We start from the raw sequence: 24797 nt of genomic DNA on the forward strand, positions 1-24797 counted from the left end.
CCTGCAAAGGTCAGGAATTAATGACTTCCTTCAGTGATGGCAGCTAAACCCGGCCCCCCCATGATTCTACTGAACCAAGCCTGGTTAGAAGCCTGTGTTGAGTTCAGTAGAATCGCGGCGGGTTTGGGTGTTGTGGCCAAAATCTGGAAGCTAAAACTGACTTGCATGACTGGCGTGTTGTCTTAACGAGCCTCAGCGTATCCAAGCACTGCGGACGGGGGGGTGAACTGACACACACTTACTTTCTGGGGACTACCTGGCATTGAGCTGCGTACAGGTTGTAGTTCTATCACTACGGCGCTGAGTCGTCTGACAGGTTCAGTTGTCGGGAACAGAAGGTGACCCGCAGGTTCAGGGAACTCATTTACATCGTAATTGGACTTTCAAGTCAGATGCCAGAAAGCGACCGCAGCACCCGGGGGAAGTTGTGACGGGTAAACTGACGTACAAGGACACGACGGCTGGATACAAAGTCATCTATAAAAAGAGAGGAGACGTCTTGGAAGACGTTGGCTGCATTTAATGTGAAGGACAGTGGGATCCCGGCACATCAACACCGCTACTTGGGCGGTTCAAGGCTTATAAACTCTGATCCAGCTGTGGGCCAAAACGCACGAACGCCTAATCCATACGAAGATTGTAAGTGCGAATGTAACGGTCTGTCTGGTTGTTACCGTTTCACGGCTAAACCGCTGCGGCGATTTTGATGACATTTGGCCGGTAGATGGCTGCATCCTGAGGAAGGACATCGGCTATGTTTTATCCCGAAAATGTATAGAGTTCTCTAAGGAGTGCGACAAGACAGATTTGTTTAGTGATGCACAGGCGCACCCTTGTGCCGCCGCCATGCGGCGAGGGGAAGGGAAAGCACATCATAAGCTAGGCCTACCCAAACGGGCAGACACGTGCGGGCAGACATCATTGCCACATGTATGCAATTATTAGGTTAGGGGTACCGGTGTTACCCGGGATTATAACCAGAACGAAAGACACATTAACATAGATTATGATTTTAAAGAAAATCTGTGTTTCCCATAGCAACCAATCACAGCGCAGCTTTCAATATAGCTCGGCAGTATAATATATAGCAACCAATCACAGCGCAGCTTTCAATATAGCTCGGCAGTATAATATATAACAACCAATCACAGCGCAGCTTTCAATATAACTCGGCAGTATAATATATAGCAACCAATCACAGCACAGCTTTTCACTATAGCTCGGCAGTATAATATATAGCAACCAATCACAGCGCAGCTTTTCACTATAGCTCGGTAGTATAATATATAACAACCAATCACAGCGCAGCTTTCAATATAACTCGGCAGTATAATATATAGCAACCAATCACAGAGCAGCTTTCAATATAGCTCAGCAGTATAATATATAGCAACCAATCACAGCGCAGCTTTTCACTATAGCTCGGCAGTATAATATATAACGACCAATCACAGCGCAGCTTTCAATATAGCTCAGCGGTATAATATATAGCAACCAATCACAGAGCAGCTTTCAATATAGCTCAGCGGTATAATATATAGCAACCAATCACAGCGCAGCTTTCAATATAGCTCAGCGGTATAATATATAACAACCAATCACAGCTTTCAGTTTAACTCTGCCGCGTAAGGAATGTTTTTTTTCTACTTTTGATCGTATTCCCCATCCATTCTTGCTCTTCTTTTAATATGCCGCACAAGTCGGATGTAGAGCGTGGCTCAAACCGCGAATATGACTAGAAGCCAATAATCTGCTGACCGCGCCGAGGCAAGAAGGCATCAACAAGCTGAAAGACAGGCTGCTCTTAGAGCCGTAGAGACCCCTGAGCAGTCTGAAGCCCGCCGGACCTTAGACGCTCAGCGTCACGCATCTCTTAGAGCTACTGAGACCCTGGAGCAAACTGGGGCCCGTTGGGTTTAGATGCTGAGCGTCGCGCGTCTGACCGCTGCAGAGACGCCTGAGGACTCACAAAGATGGCGTGCGTTATTTGCTGATAACGAGACGCAGCGCACAGAGCCGTGCGGACAGCGGATCGCAGCGACATTCCTCGCACTACTTCAGCTTTTTACGTTTCAATATACAGCAAAACACAGATGAGATAAAAAAATACAAATTCCACACGGCCGACGCTGCGGGTAACAAACTGGTGTCCTATAAAGGGCTGACCACAGCATCAGTCGGCAGACCTTGGCGTTGGCTCAGTGAATACATGCACCCCTCCTGAGGGCCATGTGACTAAGCCTCCACCATGGCTGGGGACTTATGTCTAATATGTCACCATCATCTGGGGAATCCCCATAGTGACATATTACCCTGAGCTCTTGTCGGCCGTCCTCAGCCTCTCATGTACTGATTCTGCTCAGTCACCTTGGCGGCTCTCCTGTTTGCACCTTCTTGTTGAAGGCTTCTCTCTCCACCTCGTATTGACGTGTTTTTTCCCCTGTGTACTCCTTGTAGTCACAATCCTCGAGGGAATCCATTTATCCAGCCACTAACTGCGGACCCATCAATGACGATTGGCCGGGTTAAGTGTCCGGCTCCCGGGGTCGCATGGCCGCGTTTGTCCTGAGTGTCTATGAAATCGGTACAATGGACCAACGCATTTCACTGTTAAATCTGCAAATTTGCTGATCTTGATCTGCATTACAGCCCGTGATGCAAAGTCATGAAAGTATTAGCTCTATTCACATCCAGAGCTGCGTTCAGTGTCCGTTTTTTCCTGCAGCCTCCTGCTTGTTCAGTGTCTGCTGCAGTGCATTGGGAGGGATGGAGTGTTTTGCACCACACAAGTCTGGAGATTTTTGTTTCCGTTCTCCGTGCAGCCCCTCTTACTTCATGTTGGGGGGGAGAAATGTTTTCCTAGTGGTGAAAACATGTATATCAGTCACGGGTGTTACATTTCTTTTCCTGCCCCCGTCTTCCTGTTTTTGAAGGAAACTTTGAAACTTTCACAGCATTCAATTTCTAGGACTCTACGAAGTATTCAGCTCATGCTGAGCTTCCTGGTTCATGTACAGAACACTAGAAGTGCAGTAAAGACTGCCACTTGCTCAGGCTGTAACTCAGGATCGGCACAGGACAAGTAATGTATGTACACAGTGACTCCACCAGTAGAATAGTGAGTGCAGCTCTGCAGTATAATACAGGATGTAACTCAGGAGCAGTATAGGATAAGTAATGTATGTACACAGTGACTCCACCAGTAGAATAGTGAGTGCAGCTCTGGGGTATAATACAGGATGTAACTCAGGATCAGTACAGGATAAGTAATGTATGTGCACAGTGACTCCACCAGCAGAATAGTGAGTGCAGCTCTGGGGTATAATACAGGATGTAACTCAGGATCAGTACAGGATAAGTAATGTATGTACACAGTGACTCCACCAGCAGAATAGTGAGTACAGCTCTGGGGTATAATACAGGATGTAACTCAGGATCAGTACAGGATAAGTAATGTATGTACACAGTGACCCCACCAGCAGAATAGTGAGTGCAGCTCTGGGGTATAATACAGGATGTAACTCAGGAGCAGTATAGGATAAGTAATGTATGTACACAGTGACTCCACCAGTAGAATAGTGAGTGCAGCTCTGGGGTATAATACAGTATGTAACTCAGGATCAGTGCAGGATAAGTAATGTATGTACATAGTGACTCCACCAGTAGAATAGTGAGTGCAGCTCTGAAGTATAATACAGGATGTAACTCAGGATCAGTACAGGGTAAGCAATGTATGTACACAGTGACTCCACCAGCAGAATAGTGAGTGCAGCTCTGGAGTATAATACAGGATGTAACTCAGGATCAGTACAGGATAAGTAATGTATGTACACAGTGACTCCACCAGTAGAATAGTGAGTGCAGCTCTGGAGTATAATACAGGATGTAACTCAGGATCAGTACAGGATAAGTAATGTATGTACACAGTGACTCCACCAGCAGAATAGTGAGTGCAGCTCTGGAGTATAATACAGGATGTAACTCAGGAGCAGTACAGGATAGGTAATGTATGTACACAGTGACTTCACTAGCAGAATAGTGAGTGCAGCTCTGGAGTATAATACAGGATGTAACTCAGGATCAGTACAGCATAAGTAATGTATGTACACAGTGACTCCACCAGCAGAATAGGGAGTGCAGCTCTGGAGTATAATACAGGATGTAACTCAGGAGCAGTACAGGATAAGTAATGTATGTACACAGTGACTCCATCAGCAGAATAGTGAGTGCAGCTCTGGGGTATAATACAGGATGTAACTCAGGATCAGTACAGGATAAGTAATGTATGTACACAGTGACTCCACCAGCAGAATAGTGAGTGCAGCTCTGGAGTATAATACAGGATGTACCTCAGGAGCAGTACAGGATAAGTAATGTATGTACACAGTGACTTCACTAGCAGAATAGTGAGTGCAGCTCTGGAGTATAATACAGGATGTAACTCAGGATCAGTACAGGATAAGTAATGTATGTACACAGTGACTCCACCAGCAGAATAGTGAGCGCAGCTCTGGGGTATAATACAAGATGTAACTCAGGATCAGTACAGAATAAGTAATGTATGTACACAGTGACTCCACCAGCAGAATAGTGAGTGCAGCTCTGGAGTATAATACAGGATGTAACTCAGGAGCAGTACAGGATAAGTAATGTATGTACACAGTGACTCCACCAGCAGAATAGTGAGTACAGCTCTGGAGTATAATACAGGATGTAACTCAGGAGCAGTACAAGATAAGTAATGTATGTACACAGTGACTCCACCAGCAGAATAGTGAGCACAGCTCTGGAGTATAATACAGGATGTAACTCAGGAGCAGTACAGGATAAGTAATGTATGTACACAGTGACTCCACCAGCAGAATAGTGAGTACAGCTGTGGAGTATAATACAGGATGTAACTCAGGAGCAGTACAGGATAAGTAATGTATGTACACAGTGACTCCACCAGCAGAATAGTGAGTGCAGCTCTGGGGTATAATACAGGATGTAACACGGGATCAGTGCAGGATAAGTAAGTGAATGTTTTATCTCTTTACATGTTATATGTGACAATGCTGTATTAAGGCTCACTGACACGGCCATATGCTTCTTGCGTATAATGCGGTGCTAAAAGCCCGTTGACTTTTATTGAGCCGCTCACACCTGATTTTTTTTCATGCACGTGATAAATAATTGCAGTTTGTCTTATTTTGATGTGTATTATGTGCCAATATGGGCTACGGGGAGTTAACAAACACCGTAAATATGCATGTACACGTGTATTTGCCGTGTACTGCATGATACGTGTGTAATACGTAGCCCCATACGCTGGTGTCAGTGGGCCTGTACTCTGTCCTGGTGCTTTCTGTTGTTGCATTGTACAATATTATTATTTTTTCATATTTTTACAGAGGGGGAACGAGCTTTGCCATCTATACCAAAGTAAGTAATAGTGTTTGCGGGTAACTTTACGCAGAATTAAAGTAATATTTGGGCCCCTCTTAAATGAACAAAGCGGTGCATTGCATGGAAGTGATCCCCGAGGAGGCTGCGCTCCGTCTCCACCAGATCTTCTGACTCCTCATCATTAGGAGGATCGATTTTAAGTGCGTTTCCTCTTTTAAGATGATTTCCAGTTTAGTATTGACCGTCCTGTGTATGCAGGAAGCTCGGACTAGAGGGGCTTGGCTGCCCACATGCATGCACCCATCCCTTCGTCTAACTATCGGACGGCCAACACAATAACCAACTTAGTTTCTGGAGCACAAATGTGACTACCGAATTTCTTTACTTTTCCTCCAGTAGGTGGAGCCACTTGAACTCTTTTCCTCCTTCCCCTGTCAGTGCATTCCGTCATTCTCTCCCTCCCCTCTGACGTTGTGTAGAATGGATCAGTCCTGCTAATTACAGAAGGCAGCCTGTGAATATGATGAATGCAAAGCCCGAGTGACCATGAAGAATGTGCACCATTCACAGATGCCACCCTCTCTCTTACAGGCTCGCCAACAACGAGAAGCACGGCGTGAGGGCTCACCCCGTCTCCGTCTCAGGTAAGAGCCCGTGGCGTCTCCTCGCTGCGGACACTTATGAGTTGGTGGTGACTGACGACAGCCGATGGAGGAGACGGCCCGCGTCATTCATGTAGATGTTCCTGAGTTTATGGAAAGTTGACATTTAACCCTTAAGACTGCAAAAGTTGGAGCTGCAGTCCTATGTAATACATGAGTGTTTTTAGTCCGCAGTAGGTTCAACTGCAATCCTGTGTAACATATGCATAACACGAGGATGAATGTGTCTGTACAGATAGCAGCAGGTTTTCCTGCAGTCCTATGTAACACTATGGATAACACATGATAAATCTTGCAGTACAGGTAATGCTGTTCGTTTTCCTGCAGTCCTACGTAACGCTACATATAGCATGATTATGGGGTTTGTTCACATCACCGTTAGGGAGTTCTGTTTTCCTGCTTCATTTTGGAAGGAAGAAGACGGCACCCCGTGGCCGGAGGGTTTCATCTTATGGCCAAACAGACCCCCATTGACTATAATGGAGTCCATTCCAATTCTGGCCAGCAGTCCTGCAGTTTGCAGGATGAATTAGCGCTTCTTTCTAGCGGAAAATGATGACAGATGTTCCGTATGAAACCTACGAAGCTGATGTTGGCAAACCCTTACCTGCAGTCCTATGCAACACTATTGATGCTCTGGTTTTGCATAGGTCTGCAGATAAAGCACCTGTAGGCTCTTTTACACGGTCTGATACAGTGAGAATTTGAAGATTAACGTTCAGTGTAAATTCACGCGTGACGAACAAGATTGTCTCTGCTTTTGGTTCATTCTTCAGTTTCTACATGCAGAAAACTAAACGACGGATTGACCCGTGTAAACAGGCAGTTATCACTCATGAACGACTGCCTGTTTACTATGAATGGAGGCTAGTGGGCCAGAACGACCCCCGACTGCCCCGCAGCCATTCATTAGTGATGCTTGCTGCAAGGTTAAAGCATAGAAATGATTATTGTTAAGACAACCTGTTGGGCATCTGTGCCCAAGAGGGCGTCCCGTGTAAAAGCTCCCTAAATTGTCTGTTCAGTGACTTATCACCTTCTATTATCTCTGATCTAAGGCAGGGTTCACATCAGCATTAAAGGGGTTGTACCAAGATAGCAAGTATTGCCTATCCGTGGGATAGGGGATAACTTGTTGATCGGTGGCAGTCTCACCACTGAGATCCCCACCAATCCCAAGAACGGTGCTTCAGTGTCCCCTGTCCTCATCAATGCGGTGTTACTACCGTACCCAGAATTAAGGCCCATTTACACGCAAAGATGTTCGCTCAAAATTCAGCTGTGGGGCTGCAAGCTGAATACAATGTAATCAGCACTCCCTGTGGAGAACACAGCCTGCGGTCCCTATCATCAGCTCTCGGGCTGAATGATGGATTTTATGCTCGCCTAAAAATCATCGTTCAGCCAAAGAATGAAAGATGGTACGATTATCGTTTGAGTGATAATTGTTGCATGTGAACGAGGCTTTAGGCTGGGCTCACACGACCGTAAGCATAAAGCGCTGCATGGGTCCCGCAGCGTTTTACAGCTGTGGAGCCGATGGTAACCCAATGTGCTGCCAATTGTTAGACTTTATTAATCATAATTATTTGCATATGGGTGCGCATATGTACTTGCCCATAAAGAACAACGGGCTCTTGCGCGTATATATGCAGTAAAATAGAACATGTGTACTAAGCAATTCCGACAGGGTAATATGAGCAGGACTGCATAAGGTAATGTAATTGATTGCGAGTTGCTGCGTATCACACAGCCGTACAGCACACGTGTAAAACGCGGTAATCAGACATTCGTGTGAGCCCATCCTTAAGAGGAGACTGGAGCGCTGGTCGTGCGTTCTCCGCCATCATACCCTTCATACTGGCATCCCTGCAGGGGAAGAAGCGATCTGGCAGTAACAGACAGAATGGGACAGCGGTCCTATTATGCAGATTGGTGGGACTCTCGGCAGTGAGACCGCCCCACCTATCAGCAAGCTATCCCCTGTGCGGTGGATAGCGACTAGCTTGCAGTCTTGATACAACCCCTTTAAGAGCTCCGTTTGGGTTTCCTTTTTTCTACTCTGTGATGGAGCTGGGAAATGAACGAATTTCTGCTGCGACAAAATGGAACAGCGCTGACGGCCCCCATTGGCTATAAGTGGCTGTCTGGATTGTCCCTTTGGAAATCGTGTTCCATGCTGCGCTATATTGTCAGGGATTCTTGGACGGATCGGTAGCAGAAGCGCCAAACAGACTCTCCGATGCAGACGGGTAAAACTACTGTCCTTCACAAGTGTGGCAGCACTAAAGTGTTAAATGGCAAGTTGACCTCTGCTGCATCTGCCTGTGTCCATGTACGTTAGTCAGACCCCGCTGGTGCTTGGAATGGAAGCAGAGGAGCTTTATTCGTCCGCTTCGCTCTGTGCTGCCCCCCTCTGTTCCAGCCCACTTGGGTACTTTATCTTTTGAAGAGACCTATCCCTTTATAGATGACTGAAGCGGGGTCCGGATTGATGTGCAGTCCGTGTGAATGAGACGGGTGTTAGATTGTCCTCACTTATATTGGGCTGCAAAACAAAGCAACCACACAATCAAATGCAGAAGGTTTAACTTTTGGAATACCACTGGCAGTTTACAGGTTAATTACTTGTCTGGCTCTGGTCTGAAAGTGACCGGTCCCTAGGGCAGAAGCAACGATGTGACAGCCCTGCGGCATGGAAAGGATGAGCTGTACGCACAGGGCAGGAATACAGCTCGTCACTCCGTATAGAGGAAGCGCTGGACAAACCCCTCTGTACCCAGGATGTGCCAGTGTAAGAGCATGTGATCACTGCCATGTACCCCTCACCTCTGCACCCCAGTGTGTTTCTCTCCCCTCACCTTTGCACTCTCGCTGTCTCTCTGCCCCCTCACCTCTGCGCTCCCACTGTCTCTCTCGCTTTCTTCCCCCTCACCTTTGCACTCCAGCTTTCTTTCTCCCTCCCAACCCTTGAACTCTCGCTGTCTCTCTGCCCCCTCACCTTTGCGCTCCCGCTGTCTCCCTCTCTCCCCTCACCTTTGCGCTCCTGCTGTCTCTTCCCCCCCCCCCCGCTCACCTTTGCGCTCCCGCTGTCTCTCTCTCCCCCCTCACTTTTGCGTTCCCGCTGTCTCTCTCCCCCCTCACCTTTGTGCTCCCGCTGTCTCTCTCCCCCCTCACCTTTGTGCTCCCGCTGTCTCTCTACCCCCTCCCCTCACCCCCTCCCCTCACCTTTGCGCTCCCGCTGTCTCTCCCCCCTCACCTTTGCGCTCCCGCTGTCTCTCTCCCCCCTCACCTTTGCGCTCCCGCTGTCTCTCTCTCCCCCCTCACCTTTGCGCTCCTGCTGTCTCTCTCTCCCCGCTCACATTTGCGCTCCCGCTGTCTCTCTCTCCCCCCTCACCTTTGCGCTCCCGCTGTCTCTCTCTCCCCCCTCACCTTTGCGCTCCCGCTGTCTCTCTCCCCCCCCTTACCTTTGCGCTCCCGCTGTCTCTCTCCTCCCCCTCACCTTTGTGCTCCCGCTGTCTCTCTCCTCCCCCCTCACCTTTGTGCTCCCGCTGTCTCTCTCTCTACCCCCTCACCTTTGTGCTCCTGCTGTCTCTCTCCCCCCTCCCCTCACCTTTGTGCTCCCACTGTCTCTCTCTCTCCCCCCCTCACCTTTGTGCTCCCGCTGTCTCTCTCCCCCCTCACCTTTGCGCTCCTGCTCTCTCTCTCTCCCCTCACCTTTGCCCTCCCGCTGTCTCTCCCCTCTCTTTTGTGCTCCCGCTCTCTCTCTCCCCTCACCTTTGCGCTCCCACTGTCTCTCTCTCTCCCCTCACCGTTGCCCTCCCGCTGTCTCTCCCCTCTCCTTTGCGCTCCCGCTGTCTCTCTCTCCACACCTTTGCACTCCCGCTGTCTCTCTCTCCCCTCTCCTTTGCGCTCCCGCTGTCTCTCTCTTCCCTCTCCTTTGTGCTCCCGCTGTCTCTCTCTCCCCTCTCCTTTGCGCTCCCGCTGTCTCTCTCCCCTCTCCTTTGCGCTCCGGCTGTCTCTCTCCCCCCTCTCCTTTGCGCTCCCGCTGTCTCTCTCTCCCCTCTCCTTTGCGCTCCCGCTGTCTCTCTCTCCCCTCTCCTTTGCGCTCTCGCTGTCTCTCTCTCCCCCTCTCCTTTGCGCTCTCGCTGTCTCTCTCTTCCCTCTCCTTTGCGCTCTCGCTGTCTCTCTCTTCCCTCTCCTTTGCGCTCTCGCTGTCTCTCTCTTCCCTCTCCTTTGCGCTCTCGCTGTCTCTCTCTTCCCTCTCCTTTGCGCTCCCGCTGTCTCTCTCTCTCCCCTCTCCTTTGCGCTCCCGCTGTCTCTCTCTCTCCCCTCTCCTTTGCGCTCCCGCTGTCTCTCTCTCTCCCCTCTCCTTTGCGCTCCCGCTGTCTCTCTTCCCTTTCCTTTGCGCTCCCGATGTCTCTCTCTCTTCCCTCTCCTTTGCCCTCCCGATGTCTCTCTCTCTTCCCTCTCCTTTGCCCTCCCGATGTCTCTCTCTCTTCCCTCTCCTTTGCGCTCCCGCTGTCTCTCTCTTCCCTCTCCTTTGCGCTCCCGCTGTCTCTCTCTCTTCCCTCTCCTTTGCGCTCCCGATGTCTCTCTCTCTTCCCTCTCCTTTGCGCTCCCGCTGTCTCTCTCTCTTCCCTCTCCTTTGCGCTCCCGCTGCCTCTCTCCCCTCTCCTTTGCGCTCCCGCTGTCTCTCTCTCTCCCCTCTCCTTTGCGCTCCCGCTGTGTCTCTCTCTCCCCTCTCCTTTGCGCTCCCGCTGTGTCTCTCTCTCCCCTCTCCTTTGCGCTCCCACTGTCTCTCTCTCTCCCCTCTCCTTTGCGCTCCCGCTGTCTCTCTCTCTCCCCTCTCCTTTGCGCTCCCGCTGTCTCTCTCTCTCCCCTCTCCTTTGCGCTCCCGCTGTCTCTCTCTTCCCTCTCCTTTGCGCTCCCGCTGTCTCTCTCTTCCCTCTCCTTTGCGCTCCCGCTGTCTCTCTCTTCCCTCTCCTTTGCGCTCCCGCTGTCTCTCTCTTCCCTCTCCTTTGCGCTCCCGCTGTCTCTCTTCCCTCTCCTTTGCGCTCCCGCTGTCTCTCTCTCTTCCCTCTCCTTTGCGCTCCCGCTGTCTCTCTCTCTCCCCTCTCCTTTGCGCTCCCGCTGTCTCTCTCTCTCCCCTCTCCTTTGCGCTCCCGCTGTTTCTCTCTCTTCCCTCTCCTTTGCGCTCCCGCTGTCTCTCTCTTCCCTCTCCTTTGCGCTCCCGCTGTCTTTCTCTTCCCTCTCCTTTGCACTCCCGCTGTCTCTCTCTCTTCCCTCTCCTTTGCGCTCCCGCTGTCTCTCTCTCTTCCCTCTCCTTTGCGCTCCCGCTGTCTCTCTCTCTTCCCTCTCCTTTGCGCTCCCGCTGTCTCTCTCTTCCCTCTCCTTTGCGCTCCCGCTGTGTCTCTCTCTCCCCTCACCTTTGCGCTCCCGCTGTCTCTCTCTCTCCCCTCTCCTTTGCGCTCCCGCTGTCTCTCTCTCTTCCCTCTCCTTTGCGCTCCCGCTGTCTCTCTCTTCCCTCTCCTTTGCGCTCCCGCTGTGTCTCTCTCTCCCCTCACCTTTGCGCTCCCGCTGTCTCTCTCTCTCCCCTCTCCTTTGCGCTCCTGCTGTCTCTCTCTCTCCCCTCTCCTTTGCGCTCCTGCTGTCTCTCTCTCTCCCCTCACCTTTGCGCTCCCGCTGTCTCTCTCTCTTCCCTCTCCTTTGCGCTCCCGCCGTCTCTCTCTCTCCCCTCACCTTTGCGCTCCCGCCGTCTCTCTCTCTCCCCTCACCTTTGCGCTCCCGCCGTCTCTCTCTCTCCCCTCTCCTTTGCGCTCCCGCCGTCTCTCTCTCTCCCCTCACCTTTGCGCTCCCGCTGTGTCTCTCTCCTCCCTCTCCTTTGCGCTCCCGCTGTGTCTCTCTCCTCCCTCTCCTTTGCGCTCCCGCTGTGTCTCTCTCTTCCCTCTCCTTTGCGCTCCCGCTGTCTCTCTCCCCTGCTAAGATGTTGCGGTGCTGTGGAGATTAGATTATGACACACAAGCAGAGACAGCTACCGGGGAATGGCTGTAGAGTTGGGCATGCTCAGCGCCGCTCGCTGCTGAGTCTTGTGTGTCTTCATGTTGCAGCGCTGGATGGTGTTGACTCTCTCAGCAGTCGGTGGATCTGGGCCCAGATACACAGGCTACTCTCTGAGAACGTCCTGTCTGGTGCGTGAGGTGCAGCGCCCGGCCTGGCTCCGGCTGTGAACAGGAGCTCTGTGCCTCCCATCAATGAGCTCCTTGTCTCCTCCTGGCTGCCACCTCATTATTAGGCCCCTCTCCGGGAACTTGCTGCTTCCTGTGCTGAGTTAGCTAAAGGCAGACTGGATGCCGCATAGAAGTGACAACATGTCTGCTCTACAGGTGACCACGCTGCTGAAGGTGCCATGGGAGGTGCAGCAGTCATCCCAAGGAGTTGGGAGCTTCATTAATCAGGACTGTCACTCCCATCATGCCTCAGTGTGCTGCACAGGTATCACATGAAGCTTCTCCTGTGCGCGCTGTCACCCCCTCCAGCATGGTCAGCTGTAGAATACACACGTTTATGGAGGTGTTCAGATTTTTGAGGAACGCTAATTGTCGGCTTTCCCCTTATCCTGTAATTGTTGATAGCCGGGAACAGCGGACTGCAGACCACTGCAAAGCTAATGCTTTAGGTTTGAGGCCGTTATAAGAGATTAGAAAAGCCTGGCTACTTTGTTCTAGAAAGAGCGACACTCCTGTCCATAGGTTGTGTCTGGTATTGCTGCCCAACTTCAATGAAGGTAATGAGACTAAACTGCAATACCACAGAAAACCTGTGAACAGATGCAATCGTGTGGCTTTAAAGGGGTGGTCTCGCGAAAGCAAGTGGGTCTATACACTTCTGTATGGCCATATTAATGCACTTTGTAATATACATCGTGCATTAAATATGAGCCATACAGAAGTTATTCACTTACCTGCTCCGTTGCTAGCGTCCCCGTTGCCATGGTTCCGTCTAACTTCGGTGTCTTCTTGCTTTTTTAGACGCGCTTGCGCAGATGCATCTTCTCCCTTCGGCTGGTCTTGGAAGCATCGGAGTTTTGGCTCCGCCCCCTTTTCGCGTCATCGCGTAGCTCCGCCCCCGTCATGTGCCGATTCCAGCCAATCAGGAGGCTGGAACCGGCACACGTCATGGGGCGGAGCTACGCGATGATGCGTACAAGGGGGCGGAGCCAAAATGCCGATGCTGCCGAGCGGAGCCGAAGGGAGAAGAAGGGAGAAGACGGATCTGCGCAAGCGCGTCTAAAAAGGCAAGAAGACACCGAAGTTAGACGGAACCATGGCAACGGGGACGCTAGCAACGGAGCAGGTAAGTGAATAACTTCTGTATGGCTCATATTTAATGCACGATGTATATTACAAAGTGCATTAATATGGCCATACAGAAGTGTATAGACCCACTTGCTTTCGCGAGACCACCCCTTTAACCATTATGTCCATTTTTAAAATGTCAGAAGAAAGTTTAACTGCATCTGTGTAACTGAAGATGTTCCAATTAGCTTTTTCTGTTACTTTTAATTTCAAAACCTGCTTTCTTGGACATTAATGCTTGCGGTGCTGCAAGTTTGACTCAGTGGGCATCCCTGCTTGTGGAACTGCAGGTTCAGTGCTCAGTGCGTGTTCACTACTTGTGGAGCTGCAGGTTCACGGTTCAGTGGCTGTTTTCTGCTTGTAGAGCTGCAGGTTCCATAGTTCAGTGGGTGTTCCCTACTTGTAGAGCTGCAGGTTCCATAGTTCAGTGGGTGTTCCCTACTTGTAGAGCTGCAGGTTCCATAGTTCAGTGGGTGTTCCCTACTTGTAGAGCTGCAGGTTCCATAGTTCAGTGGGTGTTCCCTACTTGTGCCACTACAGGGTCACAGCTTAGTGGATCTTAACGACGGAGATCAATGTTCTTATCGATCTCCAGTGTTGCAGCTGAAGGTCGGGTATCTGTCACACCTGGCTCCCGCTACAGGATAGCGCAGGCTCACTTCTGAGCACGCACCTTCCATATTACATACGTTTATGTCCTAGTGCGTTAAGTACCACCTTGCTAGGACGTAAACTTGTGTCATATAGCGTTAAAGGGTCAATATTCCTTAATTTGCCTCTACATACATCTTGGAGGCGACTTTCGCTTCTGATTGGGTCTTGGCGGCTTACGTTTTACTTTGAATATGAGCTGTGCACCTCTGTGTCGTAGAACTGATCATTCTATGAATGTTATAAGCGGAAATGTGAGTGGTCAGAACAGGAACTTCCTCTTGCATGTCTGACTGTGACAGTGGTAGACTGCCCCTTTTGATGGAGATTGGTTTGTATCCAGTGGATATTTCACTACACTACTCCAATCCCACAGATATGTTATGTGAGGCTGAATTAAGATCAACTGATTGGAGGAATACAAAAATGCAGGCTATTTTTAAGCAGGGAGATGGTGAGGGAAAACCTTGCTAACTTACATGAATACAAGTCTCAAGGTCCAGATGAATTACATCCTAGGATACTTGGACGATAATAGAGTAATTAACCAGATCCAGCATGGATTTGTAACAAATAAGTTATGCCAGACGAATCTAATGTCCCTCTATGATAGTATCACTGACTGGGTTGATCATAGAAATGCAGTGGATATAGTATATCTTGACTTTAATAAAGTATTTGACAAAGTATCTCATTCTATACTTATTTAAAAAAATGACCAGATAGGAAATTTACAACTGTTAGGTGGATTTACAACTGGCTGAGTGATTGTACTCAGAGTGGTCATAAATGGCTGTACATCCAAGTGGAAGAATGTATCAAGTGGGGACCACAAGGCTCTGTCCTAGGCCCAGTGTTGAACATTTTTATAAATTGACTAGAGGAGGGAATTTAGGGCAATCTGATAAAATATGCCGACGACATAAAGCAAACACTAGATAAGAGAGAAAGGATTCAAAAAGATCTGGAAAAGCTGGAACAGTGGGTGTTCACTAACAGGGACGTGCAAAGCCCTACCTCTTAAAAAAGCACGTAAAGAATGGGAGGAATTGGGCTAAGCAACAATACATGTGAAACAGACTTGGGTATACTAAGAGATCACAGAGTGAACGTGAGTCAACAATGTGATGCATCAGCAAAATCTGCAAAAAAAAACCCAAACCCAATGAAGTCATATATTAAGAGAAGCATAGAGTCTACATCATGTGAGGTCATTATCCCCCTCTACTCTTCCTTAGTCAGACCTCATCTGGAATACTGTGTCCAGTTCTGGGCACCCCAATATAACAAAAGGACCGATAAACTGGAAGTGCTACCAGGATGGTGAGCGGTCTGCAAACTATGACTTATAAGAAATAGTAGAAGGATCTGTAAGTGTTTAACTTAATAAAAAGGTGGCTGAAAGGAGACTTAATGGCTAGCTACAAATATCTGAAGGGCTGTCACAGTGCAGAGGGATCAGCCCTATTCTCATCTGCACAAGGAAAGACTAGAAGCAATGAGATGAAACTGAAAGGGAGGAGACACAGATTAGATATTAGACAGTGAAGGGGATCAATGAGTGGAACAGGTTACCACGGGAGGTGGTGAGTTCTCCTTCAATGCAAGTTTTCAGAGGCCGGACAGACATCTGTTTGGGATGATTTGGTAATCCTCCTGCATTGAGCAGGGGGTTGAACCTGATGACCCTGAAGGTCCCTACTGAATCTAACATTCTATGGTTCTTTAAATAGGGAGAATGAGCTTCTCCACACCTGTGAGAGTCCCAGGGTATTTGGTGTCCTAATACCCCATCACCAAGTTTGATAAATGTCCCTCTTTCTCAGCTTCTTCCTTTGGGTCTTCCGTCTATTACGCTATTATACTAGTCCGAATCTGCTGTGCCGACGTTACGTAGACGGCAGATCTTACCACTAGGATACATTCCAAACTCGTGAGTAACGGCACCCACGGGCATCCATTGTTCCCCCCGCTATTCTATTCTGGTCTCAGGAAACCCCTTGTCCTTGCTAAACTTGTTCCTTTTTATTGCAAAAATATCTCAAACTGAAAGGACAAGACTGGCTCTGAGCTAAAAGAAGCCGCGAAAGCTGAATGGAACGGAGAAACACTGACTCACCCCATAAATACCGCAGAAAGTGACAAAGGACAATCCTGTCATATATCCAAATCCGTTTTGTTCATACGCGGCAGTATTAAGCGATTTTCACACGGCATGGATTTGCTGCAGATTATCCATCGAGATTCTGTTATAGTAGTTGCATTCTTGTACATAGGGGGCAATATTATAGTAGTTATATTCTTGTACATAGGAGGCAGTATTATAGTAGTTATATTCTTGTACATAGGGGGCAGTATTATAGTAGTTATATTCTTGTACATAGGAGGCAGTATTATAGTAGTTATATTCTTGTACATAGGGGGCAGTATTATAGTAGTTATATTCTTGTACATAGGGGGCAGTATTATAGTAGTTATATTCTTGTACATAGGGGGCAGTATTATAGTAGTTATATTCTTATACATAGGGGGCAGTATTATAGTAGTTATATTCTTGTACATAGGGGGCAGTATTATAGTAGTTATATTCTTGTACATAGGGGGCAGTATTATAGTAGTTATATTCTTGTACATAGGGGGCAGTATTATAGTAGTTATATTCTTGTACATAGGAGGCAGTATTATAGTAGTTATATTCTTGTACATAGGGGGCAGTATTATAGTAGTTATATTCTTGTACATAGAAGCAGTATTATAGTAGTTATATTCTTGTACATAGGGGGCAGTATTATAGTAGTTATATTCTTATACATAGGGGGCAGTATTATAGTAGTTATATTCTTGTACATAGGGGGCAGTATTATAGTAGTTATATTCTTATACATAGGGGGCAGTATTATAGTAGTTATATTCTTGTACATAGGGGGCAGTATTATAGTAGTTATATTCTTATACATAGGGGGCAGTATTATAGTAGTTATATTCTTGTACATAGGGGGCAGTATTATAGTAGTTATATTCTTGTACATAGGAGGCAGTATTATAGTAGTTATATTCTTGTACATAGGGGCAGTATTATAGTAGTTATATTCTTGTACATAGGGGGCAGTATTATAGTAGTTATATTCTTGTACATAGGAGGCAGTATTATAGTAGTTATATTCTTGTACATAGGGGGCAGTATTATAGTAGTTATATTCTTGTACATAGGAGGCAGTATTATAGCAGTTATATTCTTGTACATTGGAGGCAGTATTATAGTAGTTATATTCTTGTACATAGGGGGCAGTATTATAGTAGTTATATTCTTGGACATAGGAGGCAGTATTATAGTAGTTATATTCTTATACATAGGGGGCAGTATTATAGTAGTTATATTCTTGTACATAGGGGGCAGTATTATAGTAGTTATATTCTTGTACATAGGAGGCAGTATTATAGTAGTTATATTCTTGTACATAGGGGGCAGTATTATAGTAGTTTTATTCTTGTACATAGGAGGCAGTATTATAGCAGTTATATTCTTGTACATTGGAGGCAGTATTATAGTAGTTATATTCTTGTACATAGGGGGCAGTATTAAAGTAGTTATATTCTTGTACATTGGAGGCAGTATTATAGTAGTTATATTCTTGTACATAGGGGGCAGTATTAAAGTAGTTATATTCTTGTACATAGGAGGCAGTATTATAGCAGTTATATTCTTGTACATAGGAGGCAGTATTATAGTAGTTATATTCTTGTACATAGGGGGCAGTATTATAGTAGTTATATTCTTGTACATAGGAGCAGTATTATAGTAGTTATATTCTAGTACATAGGGGGCAGTATTATAGTAGTTATATTCTTGTACATAGGGGGCAGTATTAAAGTAGTTATATTCTTGTACATAGGGGGCAGTATTAAAGTAGTTATATTCTTGTACATTGGAGGCAGTATTATAGTAGTTATATTCTTGTACATAGGGGGCAGTATTAAAGTAGTTATATTCTTGTACATTGGAGGCAGTATTATAGTAGTTATATTCTTGTACATAGGGGGCAGTATTAAAGTAGTTATATTCTTGTACATAGGAGGCAGTATTATAGTAGTTAAATTCTTGTACACAGGGGGCAGTATTATAGTAGTTATATTCTTGTACATAGGGGACAGTATTATAGTAGTTATATTCTTGTACATAAGGGAGCAGTATTATAGTATTTATATTCTTGTACATAAGGGAGCAGTATTATAGTAGTTATATTCTTGTACATAGGGGGCAGTATTATAGTAGTTATATTCTTGTACTTAGGGGGCAGTATTATAGTAGTTATATTCTTGTACATAGGGGGCAGTATTATAGTAGTTATATTCTTGTACATAGGGGGCAGTATTATAGTAGTTATATTCTTGTACATAGGGGGCAGTATTATAGTAGTTATATTCTTGTACATAAGGGGCAGTATTATAGTAGTTATATTCTTGTACATAGGGGCAGTATTATAGTAGTTATATTCTTGTACATAGGAGGCAGTATTATAGTAGTTATATTCTTGTACATAGGAGGCAGTATTATAGTAGTTATATTCTTGTACATCGGAGCAGTATTATAGCAGTTATATTCTTGTACATAGGGGGCAGTATTATAGTAGTTATATTCTTGTACATAGGAGGCAGTATTATAGTAGTTATATTCTTGTACATAGGAGGCAGTATTATAGTAGTTATATTCTTGTACATAGGAGGCAGTATTATAGTAGTTATATTCTTGTACATAGGAGCAGTATTATAGTAGTTATATTCTAGTACATAGGGGGCAGTATTATAGTAGTTATATTCTTGTACATAAGGGAGCAGTATTATAGTATTTATATTCTTGTACATAAGGGAGCAGTATTATAGTAGTTATATTCTTGTACATAGGGGGCAGTATTATAGTAGTTATATTCTTGTACTTAGGGGGCAGTATTATAGTAGTTATATTCTTGTAAATAGGAGACGGTATTATAGTAGTTATTTTCTTGTACATAGGGGGCAGTATTATAGTAGTTATATTCTTGTATATAGGGGGCAGTATTATAGTAGTTATATTCTTGTACATAGGGGGCAGTATTATAGTAGTTATATTCTTGTACATAGGAGCAGTATTATAGTAGTTATATTCTTGTACATAGGGGGCAGTGTTATAGTAGTTATATTCTTGTACATAGGGGACAGTATTATAGTAGATATATTCTTGTACATAGGGGGCAGTATTATAGTAGTTATATTCTTGTACATAGGGGGCAGTATTATAGTAGTTATATTCTTGTACATAAGGAGGCGGTATTTTAGTAGTTATATTCTTGTACATAAGGAGGCGGTATTATAGTAGTTATATTCTTGTACATAGGAGGCAGTATTATAGTAGTTATATTCTTGTACATAGGAGCAGTATTATAGTAGTTATATTCTAGTACATAGGGGGCAGTATTATAGTAGTTATATTCTTGTACATAAGGGAGCAGTATTATAGTATTTATATTCTTGTACATAAGGGAGCAGTATTATAGTAGTTATATTCTTGTACATAGGGGGCAGTATTATAGTAGTTATATTCTTGTACTTAGGGGGCAGTATTATAGTAGTTATATTCTTGTAAATAGGAGACGGTATTATAGTAGTTATTTTCTTGTACATAGGGGGCAGTATTATAGTAGTTATATTCTTGTATATAGGGGGCAGTATTATAGTAGTTATATTCTTGTACATAGGGGGCAGTATTATAGTAGTTATATTCTTGTACATAGGAGCAGTATTATAGTAGTTATATTCTTGTACATAGGGGGCAGTGTTATAGTAGTTATATTCTTGTACATAGGGGACAGTATTATAGTAGATATATTCTTGTACATAGGGGGCAGTATTATAGTAGTTATATTCTTGTACATAGGGGGCAGTATTATAGTAGTTATATTCTTGTACATAAGGAGGCGGTATTTTAGTAGTTATATTCTTGTACATAAGGAGGCGGTATTATAGTAGTTATATTCTTGTACTATTGAGATATACACATTTCTTAGCATTCCTTGATGATTCCACAGCTATAGAGTACACAGATCCCACACATAGTTAGCAGTAATATTTATCTATCATCAAGGTTATCGCTTACCTTCGGTTTTTCATCTGTACGAGCTACGACTCCCACTATTCTTTTTTTGCCTTGGTGTGCAAAGTTTATACTTTAATTAGGCTATAGAGCTACAAGTGACTTGACCGGCTGTTATACGATTTTCTCCTAACATTTTGCACGCTCATTTCTTTTCTCTCCTGTCTGACCTCCGTTTTATGTGAAGGTTCTTCACCCATTCCACCCAGAGCCCACAAAGCCAAGCGTTTTCTTCCTTTCCTCTTCTGCTCTTACGAGTCTCCACCAAAGGGTACTTGCACGCCTACTAATTGTGCACTAACTCACAGTGATGCTTACATCCCACACTAGAGCTGCATGTGTGTGATTCTGAGTGCGCCCCCTGGATTATGTGCCAGAGCAAAGCTGTTTTTTTTTTACCCTGCAGAACCCCCTTAAATTTATATTGTTGTCAGTAGTCAACACCAACTACCCCTTTCCTTTCTCCACTTAATAATCATAAGAGTCGGCTTGCGTTCTCAGGTTACCCGAGGTCATTTTTAGCCGGTAGTAGGAATTGTTCCTTCCAGTCCTTGACCTGCCAATCGTCAGTCTGTTGTCAGAGAAGGACTACCAGTGCTGGAGCTGCCATAGAACAATCTTACACTAGGGGGCACTGGCGGCTTTTCTTTTTTTTTTTTGCTTTCATTGTAGACTTAACAATCCTGATTTGTTAGCTCCCCCTAGTGGTGGCTGCTGGAAGTCAGATTTTAAGCATGTACGTTTTTACAGAATCAGATGATGAACTGTTCTATTCTATGAAATGGCCACATGGGGCAGCGTGCTTGGTCTGAGTTACAGCTGCAGTGTTTACTAGAGCCAACTAGTTAGACAAAATAATAGGATAAATCTGTTTTTCATGTCTAATGACCGTACAGCCCCTGTGCTGCAGGGCATCTACAAGAGTGATGGGATTTGTTCCCTTAAGGGTTGCCGTAGCTTCTCTCATTAGCTCATAACCCGGTTCTTCAAAGGTTAGATAAAATATGAATCGTCACGCTTGATTGAATATGATAAACATTAAGAAATTAGCGTCTTTATCCCCTGATGTCACGCACGATTTAGGACGAAGTCATTTCTGGTGGAGATCTCATTAGAGGTAATTTAGTAATTGCAGTCCGCCTTCACGATGATTACTTAATATCTGTAATAACTTTCAGTATGTAAAAGGAGCCTGACATTGATAAAGGCCCTGCAGTTGCCCTGGTAAGACTATAATAAAGGGCAAAATAGCATAGAGTAACCCATGTCTGTGTGCCATGTACAATGCATTTGCATGTGCACCATGTAATACCACCTTTCTCCTGCGGTGGCAGCGTGTCCTGATGGAGCAGCCACTTTAAATGCCTTTTCGAGGGCTTGTGAAATATCATATTTGCTCCTCCTGCATACAGCATTGATATATATCTCGCCAGCCTGAGCTATTCGCAGTTATGTCGCTAAAACCGATGTTTGCTTTCACATACTGCTGGCTGCTGCTAATGTATGAAATGTCAAGTCTTAATAGACTCCCCAGGTGTTCTGGTTACCTGGTCTGCAGCAGTCATACAGCCTTTCGTAACGTCAGAATGGCACATATATCTGCCCTTTGCAGATGCCCAGCAGTCGTCCCGGCAATCATTCCTTTGCTTTTACACAGAAAGGATTATCGTAGGTGAATGGGGGTGCAGCGGCCGGGGATCGTCCAGCCCATCCGCCTCCATCCTCAGAAAGCAGGAAGTCTATCATAAGTCACCGACCAGCCGTTTTTGGGAGCCGATTCATTGCTCAGTGTTCTGCATGCAACGGACGAATTCTCGCTGGTCGTTCAGTTGAGGCATGCATTTACACTGAGCGATTTACGGGCCTGTCTGTCAGTCTTTACTGCTGCTCTGGCATTCTGCTCATGAATCTGGAAGTAGAGTGTAAATCCATATTGCTGCTGTTAATTGAATTGTGGATTGACTGTAAATGGTTACATGAAGGAAATCTAAAGGTGACCATACACATTAGATTAATGTTGGTTGATATCAGCGGGCGCAGATGACTAATATGTATAGATGCCTCCAGTCTCTCCTCCGGCAGTAGATCACTGGTAAAGAAGGGTTAAGCAAGTCGGATTTCTGCTTACCTGTTCTTTTTGTTCTCAGGGGAGATAAGCAGCCACCAGAGGTGGCAAGCAGCAGCTTGATCCTTTTTTCCATTTTGACAATACAAATGTGCTCGGCCGAGCCTCCTCGCTTTGTACGGCTGCCTTGGGAGGAATCGTGGTCAACCAGCTTAGTGTTTCTCCCACTTCTAGCTATTGATGACTAGTGCTGGCCTTCGGTTAGATGGCACCCTGTACAGAATATTTTTTTGCGTTCATACTCCCCCCAGTCATAAGAAAAAACAATATACCTAGCAGTTATAGGCAGGTTTACTGTGGTCCACTTGTACTGAAAGGAGCAAGATCGCAACATGCCTACATCAGAACATCTCAGGGAATAAATACTGTACCAGAACCAAGCTCACTGCATAAATTCAGCACCAGAACAAAGGCCATTAAATAGATACAGGCCAAGAACCAAGCTTAGTACATAGAGCAGATACAGGCGAAGAACCAAGCTTAGTACATAGAGCAGATACAGGCCAAGAACCAAGCTTAGTACATAGATACAGGCCTAGAACCAAGCTTAGTACATAGATACAGGCCAAGAACCAAGCTTAGTAGATACATACAGGCCAAGAACCAAGCTTAGTAGATACATACAGGCCAAGAACCAAGCTTAGTACATAGAGCAGATACAGGCCAAGAACCAAGCTTAGTACATAGATACAGGCCTAGAACCAAGCTTAGTACATAGATACAGGCCTAGAACCAAGCTTAGTACATAGATACAGGCCTAGAACCAAGCTTAGTACATAGATACAGGCCAAGAACCAAGCTTAGTACATAGATACAGGCCAAGAACCAAGCTTAGTAGATACATACAGGCCAAGAACCAAGCTTAGTACATACAGCAGATACAGGCCAAGAACCAAGCTTAGTACATAGATACAGCACCAGTACCGAGCTGATAACACAAATGCAGTAGCAGAACTAAAGGTGCTTTTAGTCATAAAGATTATTGTTCCAAAAATCGTTCAAATGAGTGAAAGTGAATGATAATTCTTCGGTATAAATGTGAGCCAATGGCTGAACAACGAAAAACAGCGCATGTTCAGTACTTCTCAGTCAGACCGGGGGGGGGGGATTCTCGCTGGCGGATTTCCGCTGTGGGAGATCATTTTAAGTCACTGTGCTTTTCCGCGATGAAATTAGCATTATGATGGGTTGATCGCGGCATGCCGCGATTTTTAACCGCGAGCAGTAAAACGCTATGGATTTCCCGCTCGTGTACATTGGGCTGCGCTTTCCATAGTTATTTTATGGAAAGCGTTTCGAGCGTGATACACGTGCAATTTATCGCCACAGATCCTGCAATGAATGATCGCGGACCGCCAGCCCTAATTACACGGCGAACGTGAAAGACTGAACGATTCTCATGTGAACAAGTCCACAATGTATCTGCTGTATAAACAGACTGCGTGAGCGAACGAGCCAGCGGGGACGTCACTCGTGTTTAAACTAGGATCGGCTCATCTAAAAGGACCTTAGGTGCTTGTGTTGCAGGGCCGCTGATGGGCTGATAGCACCTTGGAACATCAAAGGGAGATGGCCATCAGGTTAATTCATGTAGCTCCACAAGATGCTGCCGTATGGAGGAAGAGTATCATCTGGCTGGGCGGCCCTAAGAGAAGCGACTGCTCCTAGTAGCTTACATTCCCCTGGTGGCCGGTGCCCTGTGTGACTGCATGGGTTTCACGTAGCTAATATAGCAGGCAGAGTCCTGTAAAAGTGTGTAGGAATAAGCCTGCGAATCCAGCTGGAGCCACTACATTATGTACAGCGCTGTCTGCTTCCGCAGAAAGACAGCTTTGTGCTCACAAATGCCAAGGGAACCGCTAATCACCGGGAATCATGAGTGGCGGACCCTTGTTGATCTTCTATGGATGACCTATCCTCAGGTTATGTCATCAGTAGCTAGAAGTGAAAGAACCCCTTTAGCAAGTAACTGTCAATGAGTGCTTCCCTCTCCCTGATCCGGGGTGGCACTGCCCACTGCATGCCCTTGTATATGATGCCAACTGGTTATAACTTATAAGAACACAGCAGGGATAAACTGTTAAGGAAAAGTAATTTCTCTGTACGAGCCGTGGATTGTTTTTGCTCACGCTTCTCTCCGCTCTTTTCTTGCATGCATCCTGGACCCGCAGAGGAGTTTAGTGGGGACGGTAATACCTGCGCTTTCATCATTTCTTCCATTTGTCCTATTAATAATCTTCTGTATTGTCTGTGCCCTCTCCACCACCTGCACACATTGGTACTAACTGCACCTGGCGCACAGGTAGCCCAGCCAGCTCACCATAAAGTAGCGGACTGTGCCGAATCCAACAAGGGACCGCTTGTCATATACGCAGTGTGCAAATGTCCACGTAACCTGGGAGTTCAGCTCTTGCTGCCAGGTTAATGCCCTGCTATATAATAGGTGGAAGGAGACCTAAGTCAGAAACCCTAAACTTGAAGAGTAA

The 24797-nt window shown here is 45.9% G+C and overlaps 1 protein-coding gene across 12 annotated transcripts in view; it reads left to right on the plus strand.

The window, feature by feature from the left end:
* The window catches only part of PTK2 (protein tyrosine kinase 2), a 223555-nt gene that overhangs the window by 136475 nt on the left and 62283 nt on the right, over positions 1-24797 (plus strand). For 8 of the 12 annotated variants that reach the window (XM_066578748.1, XM_066578752.1, XM_066578749.1 and 5 more), the window contains 3 exons: positions 5394-5424; positions 5980-6032; positions 24483-24500. In XM_066578748.1, coding sequence (XP_066434845.1) covers positions 5394-5424; positions 5980-6032; positions 24483-24500 — 102 coding nt within the window. Of the gene's footprint in view, positions 1-5393; positions 5425-5979; positions 6033-20373; positions 20458-24482; positions 24501-24797 lie in introns of all 12 variants that reach the window. The other 4 variants (XM_066578745.1, XM_066578747.1, XM_066578755.1 and 1 more) reach the window with 2 other exon arrangements.

The sequence above is a fragment of the Eleutherodactylus coqui genome, chromosome 9, assembly GCF_035609145.1.
Source record: "Eleutherodactylus coqui strain aEleCoq1 chromosome 9, aEleCoq1.hap1, whole genome shotgun sequence".
NCBI classification, from domain to species: Eukaryota; Metazoa; Chordata; class Amphibia; order Anura; family Eleutherodactylidae; genus Eleutherodactylus; species Eleutherodactylus coqui.